This window comes from Dendronephthya gigantea, unplaced genomic scaffold (genome assembly GCF_004324835.1).
Source record: "Dendronephthya gigantea isolate DGI-Jeju-01 unplaced genomic scaffold, DenGig_1.0 000003F, whole genome shotgun sequence".
NCBI classification, from domain to species: Eukaryota; Metazoa; Cnidaria; class Anthozoa; order Malacalcyonacea; family Nephtheidae; genus Dendronephthya; species Dendronephthya gigantea.
This window is the reverse complement of record NW_021163013.1, coordinates 2,040,466-2,062,384: the sequence shown is the minus strand read 5'-3', so window position 1 is coordinate 2,062,384 and position 21,919 is coordinate 2,040,466. Positions and strand designations below refer to the sequence as shown.

At 34.0% G+C, this 21,919-nt stretch overlaps 2 protein-coding genes across 2 annotated transcripts; both read right to left on the bottom strand.

The window, feature by feature from the left end:
* Positions 1–14,844: 14,844 nt before the first annotated feature.
* LOC114539591 lies at positions 14,845–17,093 on the bottom strand. The gene is made up of 2 exons (XM_028560229.1): positions 17,053–17,093; positions 14,845–16,876 (listed from the first exon to the last, which is right to left on the bottom strand). Exons 1-2 carry the CDS (start codon positions 17,091–17,093, stop codon positions 14,845–14,847), a joined length of 2,073 nt encoding a protein of 690 aa, XP_028416030.1.
* A 1,940-nt stretch (positions 17,094–19,033) lies between these two features.
* On the bottom strand, positions 19,034–20,619 carry LOC114539579 (collagen triple helix repeat-containing protein 1-like). Its single transcript, XM_028560225.1, has 4 exons — positions 20,551–20,619; positions 20,260–20,327; positions 19,844–20,098; positions 19,034–19,431 (listed from the first exon to the last, which is right to left on the bottom strand). The coding sequence occupies exons 2-4, from the start codon at positions 20,317–20,319 to the stop codon at positions 19,078–19,080; spliced, it is 669 nt and encodes a 222-aa protein (XP_028416026.1). The 5' UTR covers positions 20,320–20,327; positions 20,551–20,619; the 3' UTR covers positions 19,034–19,077.
* Between the last annotated feature and the right edge of the window lie 1,300 nt (positions 20,620–21,919).

Genomic DNA, 21,919 nt, shown 5'->3' with positions numbered 1-21,919 from the left:
CATGCTTGTCCTCAATTTTATCTTGCACACGAGCAATATTGATGACACTTGCTGCAAGTTACCTGACACAGATGAGCTAAATACAGAATGAAACTTTTGCATGCTTCTGATTGTTTTGTGTCACACGCGTTGGCCGCGCTTGATATAACTTCAGGTGAGCTTGGCAATTCTCATGAGGGAATTTAATGAGTAAAACGCCGTTTTTTTAACTATTTCATTAGCTTTGACGAAAATGGCGGTTCAAATGGCGGTTTTGATTAGATTTTAGCTTTGTAAAATTTGAATACAGATTCATTGATACGGTTTCCCTGCCTGAAGTGCGAAGTTAACTTAACTGAGATTTTGTGTACATTATAATGTTTGTAATATTGGATGGCCGGGCTTTAGCTCACAAAGCTAAATTTGCATGTGGGTGGATTAAGTGAACTCTCGACTAAAGTAGCTACTGAAGTGCCGACCTGAAGTACAGGGGCCGGTTGTTTAAAACTCTTTACCTACATTTTGCATAGTCAAATCCTAGTTAACTCAGAATTATACTAGCCTGATTGGCCAATTCTGTCAACTAAAGTTAAAAGTTAACAGTTAACAAAGCTTTTATATAGCTACAACTTGCCCTTGCATGATGAATTGAAATAATTAAGGATTAAAGCACTCTGTGAGTGCATTATCGGGTTTTACATGCACGAGTTCACAAACAAGGAACGAGAAGTTAAATACTGCACGAGGCGAAGCCGAGTGCAGTATTGAACTTCGAGTTCCTTGTTTTTGAACGAGTGCATGTAAAACCCGATAATACACAAACAAAGAGTGCTTTAATGCTTTTAATATTCATTTTGAGTAAACTCGTAAAGACTTTATATCATTTTAAAACTTAAAAAAACAACACATGCTTACCTTTTAAATACTAAACGGTTGCCCGTTTAGTATTTTTCGGTGTGGATTCATCTATATAATTACATTAATTTCTTCTTAACTAAGTTCGGCAATTTTTTTGTTTATTGCCGCCATTTTGATCGTGCAATAAATCCTATAACGGCACTGCCGTGGCGTTGTTGCTATATAAAATTCACTCACGTGGTACAAATCGACCAATCAGAACGTAAGTTTACAAAAAATGAATATTAAATGTATTTATTACAGGCAAGATAAAGCATTTCCGTAATATGCAGTAGAAAGAACATATATACCTGGGAATTGGTTGGATATAATTAGACTGAACAATTATATATATATATATATATATATATATATATATATATATATATATATATATATATATATATATATATATATATATATATATATATACACCCATTTGCAAAAACGTTGGCCGCAGATAGATAGATAGATAGATACTCGAAGTCTAATTAGAATTGCATATGAATACATTTGCATGGGATTTCAATCATATCGGCACAACATATGCAATTCTAATTAGATTTCGGGTATCTATCTATATATCTATCTGCGGCCAACGTTTTGGCAAACGGGTGTATATATATATATATATATATATATATATATATATATATAATATATATATATATTATATATATATATATATATATAATATATATATATTATATATTATATATATATATATATATATATATATATATATAATTATATATATAAAGCTTGCTACACGTCCATAGTCCACACCTTTAGCAGAAGCTATAAGCTGATCTGCTTCATTCTATATTCGTTGCCTTTCTGTATGAAGCTCATGAATGTCCAATTAAATTGCAGGTGAGATACAATATTCTGCTAGTTCGACGTCGAAATACCGTCTTGCAGTATTTCCGGTAAAGAGTAACTCCTTGATAGACCGCGTACCCAATACTGGCGTCGCTCACAATGCCTCTTTTGCTATTAATATTTTTCGGAGTCGGCATGCCATTCCTTAGTAAAGAAAATTGCGATATAAATTTGATTTACACACACGTGCGTCCACGAAGAGACTTTTAGATCCTCAATCTGTTGAAATGGGCGCAACAATTAAGATATTGTTTTCATAATTTCGTGTCCTCAATTATTTTATCTAACATGGCGTCTCGCAATACGCGCAATATTGATCACATTTGCTGGAAAGATGCTTGAACGTCAACAGAGGAATTGAAAGCAATGACGTAGTAACCAGTAACAACGAACAAATAACGAATATCACGCAAGCAGCACTTGTTGTAAGATTGCTGTTTTGGGACACAGTGAGAGACAATTCAGTTGATCCGGACCATGCTTATAATCTTAACTAATTAAGAGAGAGTAAGTATTCATATATTCATATGCTTGACTGATTTCTTTTATTAGCTTTTATTTTTTTTATTGTACGGAATTTGCTCTTCAAATGGCAGCTTTGATTAGATTTTAGCCTTTTAAAATTTAAATACCTATTCATGGCTACGGTTTCCCTGCCAGAAATGCGAAGTTAACTTAACTGAGATTTTGTGTAAATTATAATGTTTGTAATATTGTATGGGCTTTAGCTCACAAAGCTAAATTTGCATGTGGGTGGATTAAGTGAACTCTCGACTATAAAGTGGCTACTGAAGTGCCGACCTGAAGTACAGGGGCCGGTTGTTTAAAACTCTTTACCTACATTTTGCATAGTCAAATCCTAGTTAACTCAGAAATATTCTAGTCTGATTGGCCAATTCTGTCAGTGACTAAAGTTAAAAATTAACAATTAACAGAGATTTTAAATACAACTGGCCCCTTAAAATGATGAATTGAAATGAATGTGTTTATTACAAGCATGCATGGGTGAAGCATTTCAGTAATATACCGGCAGTACAGTAGAAAGAACATATATACCTGGGAAGTGGTTGGATGATGAGATTGAACCAAGTTGTCTTTGCTGCCCAAACGTTGCAACTTTCAATGTAATTAAAACATGTTTTATGATAAAGTGCACACGCTTAGATGTAAACGACGGTAAACGACCGTCATGCCAGTGGCGTATAGCCAGCCAGCAAGTTACGTTTAACGTTTTCGACAACGCGTACGTTGACCGGAAGTCCAATGCTAATATTTTGGTGCTCGTTGACTGTGAAAAGCAGACTAAATGGCCAAGCTGCCTACGCCACTGTCTGCTTCCGCCTCTTCAATTTTGTGAATGACTATGTATGGCTATATCGAGTTCTTTCAAAATTCGAGATCTTAATTTGCCGTATGATTGTAATTTAAATGAAAATAGATCGAGAGTCATTATTGTCTTATTGAATCAAAATAGTTTTAACTTTCAACAGAAATCAAGGTACAACAAAACATTGCTTTTAATGTAGTAAAGAAAATTACATAAGTCATTACCGTTTTGTTCTGAACTGTGCATGAGAGTTAGACTACATGGATCGTTATTGCAAACAGTGACGTAACTAAAACGATAGTTGGGTTGAATATTTACATATCCAGTTCTGCCGAAGCATTTCTTTTGGAAATGCAATAGCAAATCCGTTGGGTAGAACTGAATATCATTTGAACATTCACCATAAAAAGACCCGCGTGTATGGGACGACTTTGTAAACCGCTTAATATAGTCCAAGACAAGGGGGATGAAATATTCATGTATTGATACGATTTTACGATTTCCCTGCCTTAAATACGAAGTTAACTCAACTGAGATTTTGTGGGACATTATTATAGCTGTACATGTGGAGTCATATGGGTCATGGATAAAAGCAAAAATCGACTTCCTTTTGAGTCCTTTCTTCAGTAGAATTTACCAAAACATTATCCGGAAGTCACTAAGATATTACAAGGAAAGTAAAACAGATCCCGGGACAAATTCAGTGGCCAATAAATAAGGATAAATATGCATGCAAAACTTCTCTATACATTACACAATTTGGGTGAGTCTGGCCGAAAATTGCACACATGTGAAAAGTTGACTGAATTTGACCAAGAATTTCGGTAACAGACGTAGCTTCCTCTCATAGATATATATCTATATATATACTTTATAGTATATGTTTGGTTTCGGACAGCGAGATTCAGCACTCTGTTATGTTGTCATGGAATTTAACAATCCACAATTTAAATAAGTCAAATTTACTTACGTCGGCGTGCTGCATGCCGTTCATGCACCTCTCGATCAAGAGATTTGATGTTAAACATAACAGGACGCTGTCTCGGCGTTTCATCTAAGTGACAAAGCCTATCATCCGCCTAACTGACGCAAGTTCACACATTCTTTATTATCTGTATACTGCTACATGATCATGGAAAGCCTATTTAAAAAAAATCATAGTAAAAACGATACCAATTAGAAAAAATGATGGAACGTTTAGTATGTTAATCCGGATATATCATATTAAGTGTTTAAGTATAGTGCATGGTAGATGACGCGATATCTTGGAAGTATCATATACCTTATAAATATTATATGTTCTCGAATTTCTCGAGGCATTATTGGCATGCATCTTATCCAAACTAAGGCACCGACAATTGAATATATATATATAATATATATGTATATATATATATATATATATATTATATATATATATATATATTTATAGTGGATCTAGGAAAGGTTGTCCGAAAATATATACATATATACAAGAGAACGTCAACAACCCTCACTCATTTCTCTTGAGATGTTGCTCCTTTTTAGAAAATTCATAAGTAAAACCTAAAAACATCCTAACAAAGAGCATCAGCATTAAAATATCAAAAAATAGCAAAAAAACATGAATTCAATTTGACCGTGCACGTAGGAAACCTTGGGTGCCCTCCAATAGTTCCTTCAATTTCCGTCATCTTTGGCTTCACTTGAACATTAGTCAAATGAGAGAAGTTACTTCTCCATATATATACATATACATATATACTTCTCCATATATATACATTTCGAGAAAAGCTGTCACAGAAACAAATTCAGCGCGTGGAATTTTAAACGCAAGAAGACCGCGTCAGCAACCAGAACGCGAACCAAACAAACCCGTTAGAGCTTAGAGAGTAGTATCTCAATCGCTTGAAAATCGCATTAGCGTGAAACTCTGAGTAGCGATTTGTAAATATTATTAAGCAATAAATAAATATATATATAGATATATATGTATATATTATTATTATAATATATATAATATGTTTAGTGATTCAGGATTGAAAACAATTTTTTCAGTAGATCACTAGCAATCTATGTGGCAATGAATACTAGTTCTAAGAATCCCTAAAATAGGGTTTCTATCCACAAAAAGTGGTAAGTAAAAGTCAATCGTACGTAAGTCTGTATAGTAAAGTAAAGAGGGAGCGACTTCTGCATAAATTATGCAGCACACTACTGCCTCGTTCTTTAAAATGGCTATGTAATTATCAAATTATTCCATATAGAGACACCAAACTCCTATAGAAACAACGAAATGATGAAAAGTGAAATATGTTTTCGTAGTAAAGGATTAAATGGCAAAACGGTGAGTTAAAATTAAAAATTTTCATATATAAAAATTTTCAATACCAATCAATTTGTCTAGGTGACCATCCATATAACACATAACCTCTGTATGTCAAATAAAACAACGACGACTATGATTATCTATTATTAAAAATATAATCTAATTGTCTGGCTCTCTTTTCAGCTGTCTTTCCATCAGACCAAAAAGTTGAACTTAAAATCCACTCTCCAATGTAGCTAGGTGGAGCACCGTTTCCAATTAAAAATAAAAAAAGGTTGAAAGTATCTGTGTCTGTAATAGGTTTTTTCCAAAAAAATAATTGATATTGAGATGGCCAGGATTCGAGTGGATAAAAAATGTCTCCATTAATAAGGTTGAAAAGATTGTTTCGTATTGATATGATATTTGATCTGTTGGCGTTCTTGAAAGAGTCGAGGTAAAGTTGTAGAAAATATCCTCGGTTCATTGTAATGGTAAAATAATCTACATTGGGTAAATTACATTAATTAATTGTAGGTATAAAGAAAGGAAAAGAAGACATGGAAGAAATTGCAAAACCCGGGTGCTTTATAAAGAAATAGACCAAGCCACAAGTATTTGCAAGGTAAAGCTACTTTGTGGTCTTGCCCAATACCGTTTCTACAGAAACAGTGCCGTGATATCTTCAGGTTCCAAGCACGACAAGGAAGCGTGTTTCTAACCCGTCGACAGGTCTTGGAACGACACGCCCGTCTAATACGTATAGAGAATAGAGGAAGGGGTTATAAAAATACGAAATATAACTATAAGTAGCAGTTAAAAGCACAAAACGGAATTGACGTGGAATTTGTGTAAATACGATAAAATAACTAATCTTAACTATTTTATAATATATAGATATATAATACTATTATAGTTTATAAATAATAAATACTATAGAAAGTGAATAAACAGTTTGAAATATGAAGACTAAAAGTTAATGTGCGAAAATGCAAACGCGAACACGTATCAAACGTCATTAAAAACCGCAAAACCCGATTAAAATTCGCAAAATTCCCGAAAAAACCCCGGCAAAATCTCGAAAAAAACACACAACGAAAACAACAAACGGTCAAAACATAATATGGAAACAATTGAATATGCAAAAAACGAGAAAAACTTACATGAAGTTCAACTGGTCGGCAACAGCTCAAGTTTTCGCGCGTTAAGACAATAACATTGTTGTCATGGTAACGATGAGATCACGCAAACGCCTTCGGCTTAATCAAACAAACAATGGAGGCACAAGATGGAATGTTGTATTTTCGAGAAAATGAATCTCTATTAATCGGACGATCGAAACAACAAAATTTGTAAATGACTCGTTCTTTTTTGAAAATAAAACAAAAGGTAAATAGAAATCATTAAAAAACCAAAACAAACTGTAAATTTTTGAACTAAATAACTCTTCAAAATCTGAATTACCTTTCGCTTAGGTTAATTATCAAATCTCTACAAATTCATGCAAATTAAAAGAAGGTATATAATCCCAAAATATGCATGATCAAGATATGATATTCTCAATAAATTTGAATGTGAATTAATCCTATATCCATACACAATGTGTCGTTTTAGGTCAACAATTCTCAAAAAAGGTCTAAAAGGTTAAACTATTTACATCAATAAAAGGTATGTATGATTGATTATATACAAATTGTTTATGTCTCGTTCTTAAAACCATACAAATCTAAAACATTTACATATTAGAATGAATCAATTTGTTATGCAATTTCTTGTTGGTTAACAAAAGCCTGTGTAATTTAGTAGCGTTGCAATAGGTTTTCTTGAGGTTTGGGATACACTTATTGTGATATTTATGTAAAATATGCTGAACAATTTTATCTGTACGAGCATGCTTATTGAATTTAACTTTATAAAAGATAGCTGGTTGAATCTTCTTCTTTGTAGGTGATGGGTTGCTCTTTTTCTGTAGGTGTCTGCAGAGGGTCATAAATGGGAAGGTGTTTTTTCTGATGAGTTCCAAAGGATATCCAAGAGAGGTAAGCCGGAAGGTAAATAGGTTTAACATGAAGTTATAGTCGTTGATGGTAGAAGATAATCTGCTGTATCGTATGGTTTCTGTAGTAATAAGTCCTTTGAATATATGGTTAGGATGATTGGAGGTGTAATGTGGGTACATATATTTACGATTAGGTTTTTGGTAGATCTGATAATGGATAGAGTTGAAGAGGATTGTGTGATAGTTGATTGAAATGGTTAGATCCAAATAGTTAATAGAGTAAGAATTACAATTAAAAGTAATAGGAATTTGACGAGGATAATAAGTGTTAAGAGTATTAACTAAAAGGTTAGTATTACTTTGACTGGTTAACATGAAACCATCATCTATATAACGTACAAAGATATGTAAACCATCAGTGCATGCGGAAAAAAAGAAATTATACTCTGATAACAAAAGTACCAGATCTGCCATCTGTCGACTATGGTAACTGCCCATTGCAATACCATGGATATTTGTTTATAAATTTGATTTCCTATAGTAAAAAGATTTCTATCATTTACAAATTGATTGATGTTAAGTAAAAAATCTCTATAGAAAGTAGATAATTTAAGCAATTTACAACTATTAATAATAGCATTAATAGTATCTTGAAAAGATATATTAGTATAGAGAGAGGAAAAATCGAAGGATACCAATTTATATTTATTGATATCATAAATAGGATGTTGACATAAGATTTGAACAAGTTCAAAGGAGTTATAAATAATTGGAAAATGAACTTGTTTGGAATTAAAAAGATTTTTAATCTCTAAAATGATATTATCCAGATGTGAACCTAATAGCTTAGATATGTCCGAAGTGGTCCAGGAGTGTGCAGTGATTATAGGTCTACCAGTGAGAGAGGATTTGTTTGTAGGAGAGTCAGGAGAAGTGAGTTTGTGAACTTTGGGAAGCAATTTCATGTAAGGTATTTGAATAGATGGAGAGGAAAGAGGGTTAAGTAAGGCTTTTTCATCATCTGAAGCCAACTTGTTGAATCGTGCTTTCAACTTTGTGATAGTGGTATTACACTCTTTGATATATGTCAATCCAAATTGAAATCTTCAATTAACTTGTAGGTGTTGGAATCTTTGAGGTGTCCGGAGTATTCATCGTTAAACCAAGACACAGGTAGAAGTGCCCAACCCATGTTTTTATCAGTTTGCGTGATAACTATGTTATGATTGTACTGTATATCATGTAATTGAAAAGAGGTTAGCTCATCCATGTTAACCATAGTTGATTGAAATAGGTTAGAGAACTTAGATTCTTTGAGGTAGTCTTTAGCATAGTTGAACGTTTCATGGACATAATCGATGAGGGATAAATTGAAATTAGGTCTACATTGTTGTTGGTTTAATAGGGAGAGAGGGTTAACATTATGGACAGCGCCGGTATCAAGGAGATTTTTCTTATTGTCTGTAATTTTCTTTTTTATTTTCTTGTGATTAGTACTATTCAAATCTGTAGGATGCTTTAAGATGATATATAGTTGAGGGCTTCTTTAATTTCTTTGAAAGTTGAATTCTTTAGAGCTGCGGAATCAAGATTGTTGTCAGTAGGAATAAAATTAGTGCCTTTGTTGAGGATATCAATGACAAATGAAGGTAAGCTGGTTTCTGTAAAATTATGGATTTTGTTTGAGTGGAATGTTTTCAATTTTTCTTTGATAGAAGAGGTTTTCCTTTCATCATCAATTTTGCCTTTGAGCTTTGATATGCCAAACCATTTTTGGTAAGAACCTTTCTATTGTTAAAAAAGTTGCTGAAATTTGAAATAGATTTGTTGATTTTGTAGATGCGTTGTGTAATTGATCTTTTAAGTGGCCCTTTATTCTTTATATCTTGGATTTTATCTTTGATAATTTGGATTACTTCGTTCTTCATACGGTAAATTCGTTTTTCAAGTAGGTCAATATCTGATTGGATGCTGTTTATATATTCTATGGTATCTTTAGGAGGAGAATGAACAGAAGTGGTTGTGTCGGTAGAGGATATATTGGCATTGGAATCTTTATAAATGGTATGATCTAAGGATGATTGAAGGTGATACAAACAGGAATAATTGGATTCTAAAATTTTTTCCAAATTATGAATCTTAAGTAGATTTCTCTTCTGTGGTTATTTTTATTCGCTTTCATTCCTCTAACCCATGTCTTCTTCGAATAAAAAGTAGTTTTAGGATTGCTGACTTTTTTCTTCTTATTTTGTTTTTGCTTTTGTTTAAGCTTATACTTCATTCTTTTTCGTCTAATTCTATTTTCTTTTGTAGATTTGGTTTGTGTTGCAAGGTTGACATTATCTGAGGTAGCTATAGGTATACTAACAGACGGGTTACTCAACCGTTTCCGTTTAATAATTTTACGGATTGTACTGTTTCTTCTGGCCATTTGGGGAATCTATATGGTTCATGTGAAAGTAAAAATTAAACAAAATTTAAATAAAAAAGTCTGTCAGTTGGAACATAGTATAACCATACATAGATTTGGCTAGAACCGAATGTATGCATCCCTACTGTAGATGCAAATATATATTTTTGTGATTCAGGATTGAAAACAATTTTTTCAGTAGATCACTAGCAATCTATGTGGCAATGAATACTAGTTCTAAGAATCCCTAAAATAGGGTTTCTATCCACAAAAAGTGGTAAGTAAAAGTCAATCGTACGTAAGTCTGTATAGTAAAGTAAAGAGGGAGCGATTCTGCATAAATTATGCAGCACACTACTGCCTCGTTCTTTAAAATGGCTATGTAATTATCAAATTATTCCATATAGAGACACCAAACTCCTATAGAAACAAATCTATAGAATCCAAAGTTGTCCGAATTCGATGTCATGGACAGTGGACCGTGGACGTTGTACGCTCAATGGTCATGGTACTTGTGCGCACGCGCAAAATTTGAACGAGTAAAAGACTAAAGACTGGGTAATTCGATTCTGATTTTTGGCAACTCATTCCATGCGGGTAAAATCAATAGGTTTAAAGGTTTTTAATTTCGAGTGAAATTAAGGTGGCTTTTTTAGAAATCAGGGGCCGGTTGTTCGAAAGGTGGATAAGTCGCTATCCAACGGATAAGTCGCTATCCAACGGATAAGTTTTATCCAGCGTGTGATTTGCGTTGCACGAAGCTTGGATAACTTTATCCAGCGGATAAAAATCGCTATCTACCGGATAAATTTATCCAAGGTCCGGAGGTGGTTTAAATCCACTATCCAGTGGATAAATTCAAAGATACAAGGTAACACTGTAAACATTTACACAAAATAGGACAAAAATGTCATATTCCTGTTACTGTGTTTCAACAAACGAATACACATCACAGGGGTGGATCCAGCACTAGTGCACTAATTTGCATTACAAAACAAAATGACTATTTTGAGCAGTTTTCTTGTGTCATGCAAATGAGTGCACTAGTGCTGGATCCACCCATGCATCATGATTGTATTCACTATTAGAAATGTTTTCGAAGTGCAATTTGTCGCAGCAGCGTTTCACGTTGCCTACACATTCCGTTCCGAGCGGCGATTTTTTGGAGATCCTCACATTTATAACAGGCGGTAAATATATATAATGACTATACGCTTTTAATCAGTTTATAAACGCGAATATCCAAAGAAAGATTCAACCTATTCCAAGGAAACTTGCTAATATCTAAGTAATTTCATTCACGAACATTAAAATAGTGTTCCTAAATTTGCTATGGAACCGAAAGGCAAAGCGTTGCAAGGTCAAGGAATAAAATTGCAATGTGTTTAATTAATAAAATCACTATGATGTGAAGTGCAAAGTTCGAGCAAATCACTTGTTCAAGTCTTTTCCATTCAGTAACTATACTCGAGAATTCGTAATGATTATGAATTCAATGTTGTAAATGCTTAGCAACAGCTGACGTTGTGGTACGAAATTTCAGGATAATCCTGTTTACTTCCGGCAAATTTTAACTTATCTATTGGATAGCTATCCACTTCACTATCCACGCTTCGTGCAACGCATTTTTATCCAATGGATAACTATCCACTGGATAGCAGATTTATCCGTTGGATAGGACTTATCCGTTGGATAAGTTATCCATCTTTCGAACAACCGGCCCCAGGTGTCTTGTAGTTCGATGGTCTTAATTTTTGTATTTTATTGTTTTCTGAAGCAGATTTGGAAACTTTTATAAATTATTTTTACGTATTTTCTTCCAAATTTTGTTATTTTTTGAGGCATATATTCCGTTGCTATGGCAACACACGCGTACAGAATTAAGCGTAAAATGAACTATTTTTTCGTATAGCTCCCGAAAAAGCATAGTGACCCCAATTTTGTTGTTGTTGCATACTTTTGCCGATAAAACAAATTATCGATACGCGAAATACTGATAAAATGTTGGCAGGCAGCATTGTAAGAAATTCGTTTATTTGAAATGCAGAGCTGGGACAAACACACTACAAAGACAAATTTTTGATCATTTTATTAATCGTCATTTAAAAAAAAAACTAGTCAATTATTTAAGTAATACGATGGAAATTAAAAGTAGAATCTAAAAACTATATCCAGCCTTCCGTGCCTACCGAGCTCTAAGTACACTTAAAATTCAAGCCAAGAAGAGTTGATGGAAAAATGAGTCAATTATCGCCCCCCCCCGGTAGGACTCGAACCTACGCTTTTGTGATGCCGGTGCAATACTCTTGCCACTGAGCTTTAATATAAATGCTCCTGAGGTCAGAACAAATCTTCCACCTCTTTAGCAGGAAATATAGACGGAACCAATTATAAGGCTCGCTGCTCGCACGGCAAAGTTGCAAAAACTAGTTCCGAGTAGAGGAACCAAAACAAAGAACGCTTGGCGAAATTTTCTCTTCAACAAGGGACCGAAACGAGAATTAGTTGTTGGACAAAAAGCTTGTAACTCTGTAATTTTGAAAAATATAAAAATCTTTTCATGCCATATTGCAAGCCAAGTTCTATTATTTTTATGCGGAAACACGTTTTGTTTTTCACTAGAATGTAAATAATTATTATTTAACTATTTCGCTCTTCACACTATCAGTTGAAAATAGTTCCAGGCGCGTGAAAGCTCATGTCGGGGTGCCTCATGACGTGATGATTTCAGGTCAACGACCAGCATCTTAAGTCATTTCATTAATTAATAGAACTAACCTTCAAACCGCGTTAAGCATGGGTCAATCCTTTTTTTCCAAGAGGCCATATCCACCTTCCGTAATTTATTATCAACTACCCTGTAACACTCAGGTTCCTCTGCAAATACACCACCGTATAGACATTGTGCTACATAGACCACCACTACATAAGTCTCTGGTATAGATTTGCCACCGGCATCTACCACTTTCTCAAAAAAACTTCCCATCGTTCGTCCGGTTTTCCCTCTGCAGGCTTGCTCTCCGGTGGCCATACCATTTTCTTGACCTCCTTGCTTATTTTTTTATTTAAAATTCTCTTTTTCATCTCAGTTACATGCTCTCCCAAGACAATTCCTTTGTCAGTTATACCGTAGTAAATGTTGCCTCCCATGTAATTCGCAAATGCAGATATATAGTATGTCAGTTTGTTACTCTTCGAAACTAAGCGACTGGCAAAATCAGTTTTTTTCTTTGGAGAATGTGTGTCTTTTATATTCTTTAATTGCACTGTTTTAGATTCGGCAATGGAAACCGTAACATCTTTTACAAATTTCCTATAATGAGAGCCTGGTTTAATCGCATCTTCAGAACAGATGTTTTTCTTGAATAGTAACGTTTTCATTTTCTCATTTTCTTCGGACGGCAAAACTTCCATGACGAGTTCGTTACTTGGCAAATAGATGTGGTTTCTTATTGTGAAAAGGACTCTTGTTTTAGTAAATGTTTTAACATTAATTTTGATCTGGTCTTGTAGTGTTGAAATTTTTAGATCGATATCCTGCGACAGCGTGACTGTTCCTAAGACGTCTTGAAGTTTCTGTTCAAGCATCCTCACGAACGTTTTCATATCAACGTGCTCGTCTTTTTTATTTGAATTAGGTTGATCGTGACACAGCAAAAGGACTCCTCCATCAGTATTGTACAAGGCAACTGCTGCTTTGATAATTAATAAAGATTTCCTTAATCATTTGACTATAAACTGTTTTGCGAAAAGATATTATTTCCTTATATACATGTTAAAAAGTTAAAAGACGACGTTTCGACGTTTACAGAGCGTCATTATCAATTCAATGAATTTTAAATTGTTTGAACACTAAAATTGAGACAATAGAGTGATTAATTAGAAACAAATGTCAACAATCCTATGCAATGATTATTCTGTCTGGTTTTGTCTACCGATGGCAGGTATACCGCCATATTTTAAAATCTGCGAATTGGTCGTAATGCAAATTCAATTTTCTACTAGAAGTACATGCATGCAGCAATCCCTCGCCTCGGTTAAACAAAATTAGATAATGATTGTTAGAAATCTTATGTGGTTTCGGGGTTTTGGAAGGTACATGGTATGTGAGAAATAGAAATTGAGAAAAGTATGGAAATATTTTTCTGCACGTGGAAAAACTGTAGTCATAGCAACTCGCAACGGCCGTATGTTTTTAAAAAATCAAAATTTACCCTCATATTTTTGTAAAAAAATGGCAAAAATACGACAAGATTTGTACCATTTTCTGGAACTTAAGTTACTCAGCTATAGTCAGTGTTATGGTAAATTATTTTAATTATTAAATACCATGAAATATAACATCGGACGTCTCATACAACGCTTCGACTGGTTTTTGTACGGGAATGTTTTGATTTTGTTTTCTTTTTTCATTATGAAAACGGAGTTTATAAATAAAAGTATAATGTCGTTTATCACATAACACATTCAGATTTATAGTGAAATACATTTGAGAATATTAAAACTGTGTTTGCCACAAAAGAATTACTTTTTAAAGCTGTGCCGGATGAAATATTATCAAGTGTAAAATCTTCCGACTTCATCATACACGGTGAATTCGGTCGAAAATTTGGTCTTGTTATTTGTTAAACCGTGAAAAGTCCTGACCTCATTCGAGTTTCCCTCTAATTTAGTAAAAATACATATAATTATTCCATATTTATAAAAATATGAAATTTGTAAATTTTATCATAGGCAGCCCAATGGCGACTCACATGTTCAGGCAATGTAGGCATTATATACTATATAGTATATACTATATAGTATATATATAAGTATATATATAAGTATATATATATATATATATATATATATATATATATATATATATATATATATATATATATAGCTTCAATTCACCACATCGCGGTGTTCAAAAATTAAACTTTTAATAGACTAAATCAAATGAAATACATCTTGTAATATATTACGTTTCGGGGCGCAGCCCCTTCGTCAGAAATGTTTCCTTACTAATCCTAAGCCTTCTTATATAGTTACAACAAATTTGCATACATAAATTAACCTTAAGTTTCCTCCCTCACATTTAATCCCATAGGACAATAAGTCATTAACTTTTCTATCCAAAAACTTTCCCTCTCATTAGGTTTATTGATATCAGTAACATCAATTATTTGAACACTTATGTCCTCTAATCCCTTATGTCCTTGTTCAAAAAAATGCGCATATAAACCCTGACCGCAAATACCTCTCTGACCCCTACCAAAACGTAACAATGAGCTTTTATGATTATTAAATCTCAACCTAAATGCCGTAACCGTATTCCCGACGTACTGTAGATGGCATGTCTTACAAGTTATCAAATAAATCACCCCTTCCGAATCACAATCAAAGGCATGATTTATGTGATAAACTTTACCCGTTGAAAAGCTACTAAATTTAGACCCCAAGATAATATAATTACACACTTGACAGCGCTTCTTACCACACTTAGACATGCTTCTATCCGAAGTTTCAATACTACGTAACTTAGACCTGACCAGATGATCTTTAAGGTTCCTCGGTCTACGAAAACTTAACAGTGGTTTTTCAGGTAAAACCTTAAAAAAATCCGATGACATCTCAACTATACCCTGCATTTCCTGCAAGGTACCCTTTAAACAATTAAGTGCCGGATGAAAATCCAGTACCAAACAAACCCTATTGTCTTGACCTTTACACTGATCAGACACAATCTGATGATCATAATTCCTAACCCTATTAAATTGTTTCTCAATAAAACCCCGATCATAGCCTCGCTCCATCAAGAAACCTCTTAGATCATCCAGTCTACCCTCCAAAATTTCCTCCGAACTACAAATTCGTTTAAGCCTAAGTCCCTGTCCATATGGTATCCCCCTCTTGACATGCGACGGATGACACGAACCATAATTCAAATACCGATGTGCATCAGTAGGCTTGCTAAACACATCAGTATCGAAACCATCATCGGTAAGAGTTACCGCCACATCCAAAAAGGAAATCTTTCTAAAACCTACTTCCCAGGTAAATTTGATGCTGTTATGAAATGTATTCAAACGGTGTAAGAATATATTTAAATCCTCTTCCGAATGAAGCCAAATCATAAAAACATCATCCAAAAATCGCCACCAAACCCAAGGTCTTAATTCACAAGAGCTGATAAACTTTTCCTCAAGATATCCCATAAAAACATTGGCCAACCCCGGAGCAAACTTCGTACCAATGGCTGTACCCAATTTCTGACGAAATACTTTCTCGTCAAACTCAAAATAATTATTCTCCAATATTATTTTGGCTAAAGCTATTAATCTATCTACGGGCAACTCTTCATTAGTATTTTGCATTGCTCGTCTCAACGAATCTAGACCCTCATCATGTGGGATATGTGGATATAATCCCACAACATCTATAGTACACAAAATAGCGGTAGACGGTATATGCCCCAAATTTTGTAATTTCTGCAAAAATTCCGAAGTATCCTTAATAACCGAAGGAACAAACTCCGCAACTAAAGGTTGAACATGGAAATCCAAAAATTCAGAGATACGCTCTGTAACTGTCCCACAATTTGAAATCACCGGTCTACCTGGCACATTTTCTAAATTCTTATGAATTTTAGGAAGAAGATAAAATCTACCCAAACGCGGTTTACTTACGTTTAGATATTTTTTATTCTCTACACTAATATATCCACTACCCACTAATGCGTCCAATTCCGCCGATACGAGCCTCGAAACCTTATCCAAAATATCAGATTCGTCAGATACAAGCTCATAGACATCCTTATCATTAAGTTGTCTATAGGCCTCCTTACAGTAATCCTCCCGTCGCCAAACTACTATAGCTCCCCCCTTATCTGCTTCTTTTATAACAATATCCCTCCTATTCTTTAAAGATCTTAACGCTTGCTGTTCTTTATCCGAAAGATTACTATAATTATGACCCCCCTCTTTTATGAGATCAGTCTTCTCTTCAAGCTTTTTAAAATACAATTCCACTGCCGGATCCTTAATATAAGGCATCCAAGTCGATTTCTCTCTGAATTGTCTAAAGCCTTGTTCCCGTTGCTCACTTGGACTCAAAAGAAAATAATATTTACACTTAGTTTTACGTTCAAATTCTTTAAAATCCCTTTTAATAGCAGATCTATCCAACTCCTTAGGTGTGGGACAAAACTTTAGACCTTTAGACAGAAGAGAAATCTCCCCCCCATTTAATTCTATATCAGAAAGATTTACTACATTTTTACTCACAAATTTATCTCTAACACCGTCTCTTCCTTGAACATGTCCATTTTTTATCTTATCAAATTCATTATCCTGATTAACTTCATTCGCCCCTACTGCGTCCTCTCCACGTTGTTCGTTGAATACCTGATCCGCTTAACTAATTCCTGCAAATTCTTAATGTTACGTCGCCCCATAAGTTTGGCAGGCCTCTTTGCATGTAGCACAACACTTTACCAGCATGAGGAACTGGCAATATGTGAAATAATTCTCAGACATCCAGAGCTATACCTTAGGGAAATCGCCGATCAATTAGAAAACGCTGACATTCGGTGATAAACGGGCTCTCAGATAAAATAAATGAAGGTATATTTTACTAATAACCTGTTGTCACATTGTTTACGCTTTGCCAGCTATGGATTTAACGAAGCGTTCGCAGCGTTTGCATGCGTAATTACGTGCGACACGTGATGAAAATGTGTGGTCACATGTCACAACTATTTGTATATATGTATATATTTTCGGACAACCTTTCCGAGATCCACTATATATTTATAAATATATATATATATATATATATATATATAATACATTATAATATATATATAATATATATATTAATATAATTATATATATGTATATATATATATATATATATATATATATATAAAGTATATATAAAGAATATATATAAAATATATATATATATTATATATATAATATATATATTATATATTATATATATATATATATATATAGCTCTATACATATAGAGCTCACTGGTAAGGTCTGGTGATTAACAACTTGCTGATTGGTTCAGACAAAATGTTTGTATTTCAATAAAAAACGGCAGCAAATTAATTGTCATTTTGTAATAACACAAAAACTGTAATGAACACAATATGGAATGTGGATCAAATAAATAAAATGATATAAAAGCTGGTCAAGGATTAAAATATTATCAGAACTAGGAAAGCTAAGCGGTTAAAGTTAAGCGGAGAACAACTCGTATTTTACAATCTTTGAAATGGTAGGTGCATGTCTACTTTGTTTATTTCATGTTTGTTGTAAGAATGCAGTTTATGAAAATATGTCATTTTGCGAAGACCTAATCGACTATTTAGGGCTTTACATTGTCGTTTTAACTTCAAAAAGAGTTCCTAAAAGCGTAATTCGGAGATTTGATAATTATAACAAATATCACTATCAAGCTTTTATGGAGTCGACTGCAATCACTGCATGATTTCAATAATCGAAAAACTACATTCGACGTTTAGGGTTTTGAGATTAAAATTATTCTTGCTGTTTTGAAGGTAAAAAATATTGTGGGCTTGTAGAACTGCCAAACGTACAGTACAAAGGCTCGAAGAATTATTTACATAAATTAGTAAAAGTACTGGAAGAAAGGCGTAAAAGAAAATTACCGTGACAAAAATCAACTTTTTTGTGGTATCTGTATGTCTTTCGTCGAGAATATTAATTTTCTCGTTAGAATCGTTAATTTCTTGATTTCAAACACACAACAACACTATTTCTCAATGGGTTGTGTGTGCGTGTAGTCCTCGCGAGACGTCGCGTTAGATAAATCTAATATAACAGTGTGATAAATTTAATGTCACATGCCTAGCTCGGAAATAGGGACTGGGATGCGAAAACACGAAAAATCTCCTAGTCACATGGTACAAATAATGTTTTTTGATTGGACAATTGAATTTGAAGTGTAATATAATGTTTTAATTTATTCATAAAATGTTTGAGCGTTGCTACCAAGGAAAAATTATTACACCAGGCGTTATATTTCGGGCTTCAAGTTTGACACACTATTCCAAAAGATGAAATTTCATTAAAACATTATTAATTTAATAGTATAAATACCACAAGGACAAGGTAACCTTACAATATAAAGTGATATTATATTTTTAGATCATTCACAAAATATCCGCAAACAATTGTTCTTATTAATCACACAATGAATATCTTTCATAATGCGTACCTTTCATACCTTTTTTAAATTACCTACATGTTTCATTAAAAATTCATTATTTAATTGTATTAAGATTGTGGTGGTGGAACCTCTTCAATGACAATGCGTGATACGGAGTTCCAACCAGAGTGGGCATCGGCATTCGAATAACCCCTGCAATTCCCGACCCGAAATCCAACGCGGACACTACCTTTTGGAATTTCATTGCAATAACCCTCGATATGGCGGTGGCGGAGAATATCCTGATTTGCCCCCGTACGCATATAAAAAACGCCATCAATAGCCATTGGTTTCTTGCATTCAGCTCCATTAAAGGTGAAATACCAACGTTTGCAGCAGCCATTACATCGGTAAATACGCAGATTCCCGCCATAGAACACTCTGAGGGAGGAGTTGTCGTGTTTTTTGTCGAGCACGCAATCCTTTACATAAAGATGAAAATTCATGAAATGAATACGCAAATGATTTTCAGTACTTTTAGTTGCAGCTAACAATTAACTCTAGCCTATATAATATGTTATTAATTTTCTTTGTTATGATATGCTTAAGAAAATGCTATAGTACAGCAGTTTTTCAACTTTCCCAAAATTCTATTATGAGGTACCAAGACACCATAGAATTGAAAACTGAGGCCCGAGCAAGAGAGCGTCTCGTAATATTCTTTCGCTATTCATTGCATGCATGCATGGCTATAGTTTATCGTAAATAATTTCATGCTATTCTCTCGAGAAACGTCGTCCAACGTAGAATTTGCCTAGCCTCATTTAAAAACGCTGCCAAACGTCGATATTTGTTTACATTTATGTGCAGTTGCATATTTTTCTTTTAAAAGACAGCTTTAATTTTACCTGTATTAATCGATCTTATAATCCTGCCTGCACGCTGCCACGCACATTGTTTCCAGTTTGAGTACAAAACGGTATTCGTGCCAGGTGGGCCTTTTTCTCCAGAAACACCTTTTTCTCCAGCAGATCCTGGCGAACCAACATCCCCTTTTTCACCAGTTCTGCCATCCTTCCCTGGTGAACCTGGAACACCTGGTACACCGGGAATTCCATTCGAACAGCCACAAGCGGATGAACACTTTTGCTACAGAGTAAAAATATGCAAAGTATTTGGGACTAAATAATTATGATAACTTATGATAAATGCATTATAATAAATTATAATAAATGCATTATTGCTTTTAATTGGAGACGAAAAGGTATTAAGCAAATGGGCGTGAAGGCATCTTTAGTATTAAAAACTACCTGTTTCACAGCAAATGTTAACCGAGAGAATAAAGCCAAGAAAATCCAAACAAGTCTCATATTATCACCTATAAATTGGTAGCAATTGATTAATTTATATAAATAGTTCAAGCTCAAGACTACATACGTATATCATATAGCTGTAGTCTACTTGTGCAATCGCCGTTGTATGATGCTGGAATACACAACGGCGAGTCACGGAGCATTTGTTTTTCCGTAAAACATCCACGTTTACAAAATCTATGCGTGGTAAGACAGTCGTAGACTGAGGCATGCTGGAAAAACACTTACTCGGCGTTACCAACTCTTCTGAATTAGAGATCTAAAAAAAACAATATAGCTCCTTACTTGTCTTCTAACTTTAAGATTCTGATGAAATATGTTTGGTAAGATTTGCCTTTATTTCATAAGTAAACCTTTTGTTATTCTAATATGCTCCGCATTCTTTATTTAATTAATAAAATAATAACTCCGACAAGCCATATATCGCCTAATCGTCTTATAATTGTTCCCTTCAGCAAGGAATTTAGTTTTCGCTTAATTTTCAGTCTAATTTACCTTCCTTTGGCAGCGATAAGGAATTTAGTTTCGCATAATCTTGTTCAACTTCCTGTTTCAGGCCAACTTCCTGTTTCCTGGATCAGACCATCCAAACACGGAAATTTAAAGTTTATGAAAGAATCTAAATTTAAACCCAGGCTTTGTCGTTGTTATTTTATAAAACATTTACTTCGGCTCGTGTTTCGCGAGCTTTTCTTAGCTCTTGCAACATTCCTGCGTGTTTGGATCAGGCCATTCAAACACGGAAACCATTAAGTAACTGTATAATACTCGACAACTGCAAAGAAAAAATAAACAGTCCCCTCATTTCCAAAACATTTTAAAGAGCTAAACTGCTAAAGTATAAGATTGCTTGATTTTTCAAAATATTTATGAGATTAGCATTATGAAATCGAGGTTGTTTTTGAGCGCTAGCTGATCCAATTTTTCCACTTATCATGAAGTGACACAATAAACAAATATACGACATGGATATACTTCTTATTAATATGTCGATTTGTTTAGAAATCCACTAATTCAAGGCTTAAAGGCTGTTCATATGACACAGAAAAAATTTTGAGCTGGTGTGAGGATTAAGTTCGAAGAGCGAGGCACTGCATGCCAAGTCCCAAGAGCACTAAGATGCTATTCAGTACATTTATAGATGCTGCTCATATTAGACGATTACAACTCTTGCATGAAATTGCATGCTTTTCTATTTAATTTCAAATTAAACAGTACCAATGCATAATGTTTGTTTAATGCAGTAAAATACGGATAAATAGCTCTTTCTGCCTGTAAGCATAGTATAAGCATGCAGTAGGAATATATAAAGCAGCTTCAAATTATTTAACAATTATGGCAGATTTAGACATCGTAAGGACAGATTAAATAATTGCTTCATGCAATTATCTCGTTTTCATGCATACTTTACGGTTATTAACGATTCGTTTACAATACATACAGTTAATTGTTTTCAGCTAATGGCAGAACTTGTTTACATACAGTGTGTATCAAAAGAATTCGAATCTAACTTTGACAGGCTGCTGTGTATAAATTACTAAAGTAAACGATATCATTTTTATATGGCAACATATATTAGCTTATTAAGTTCACGATT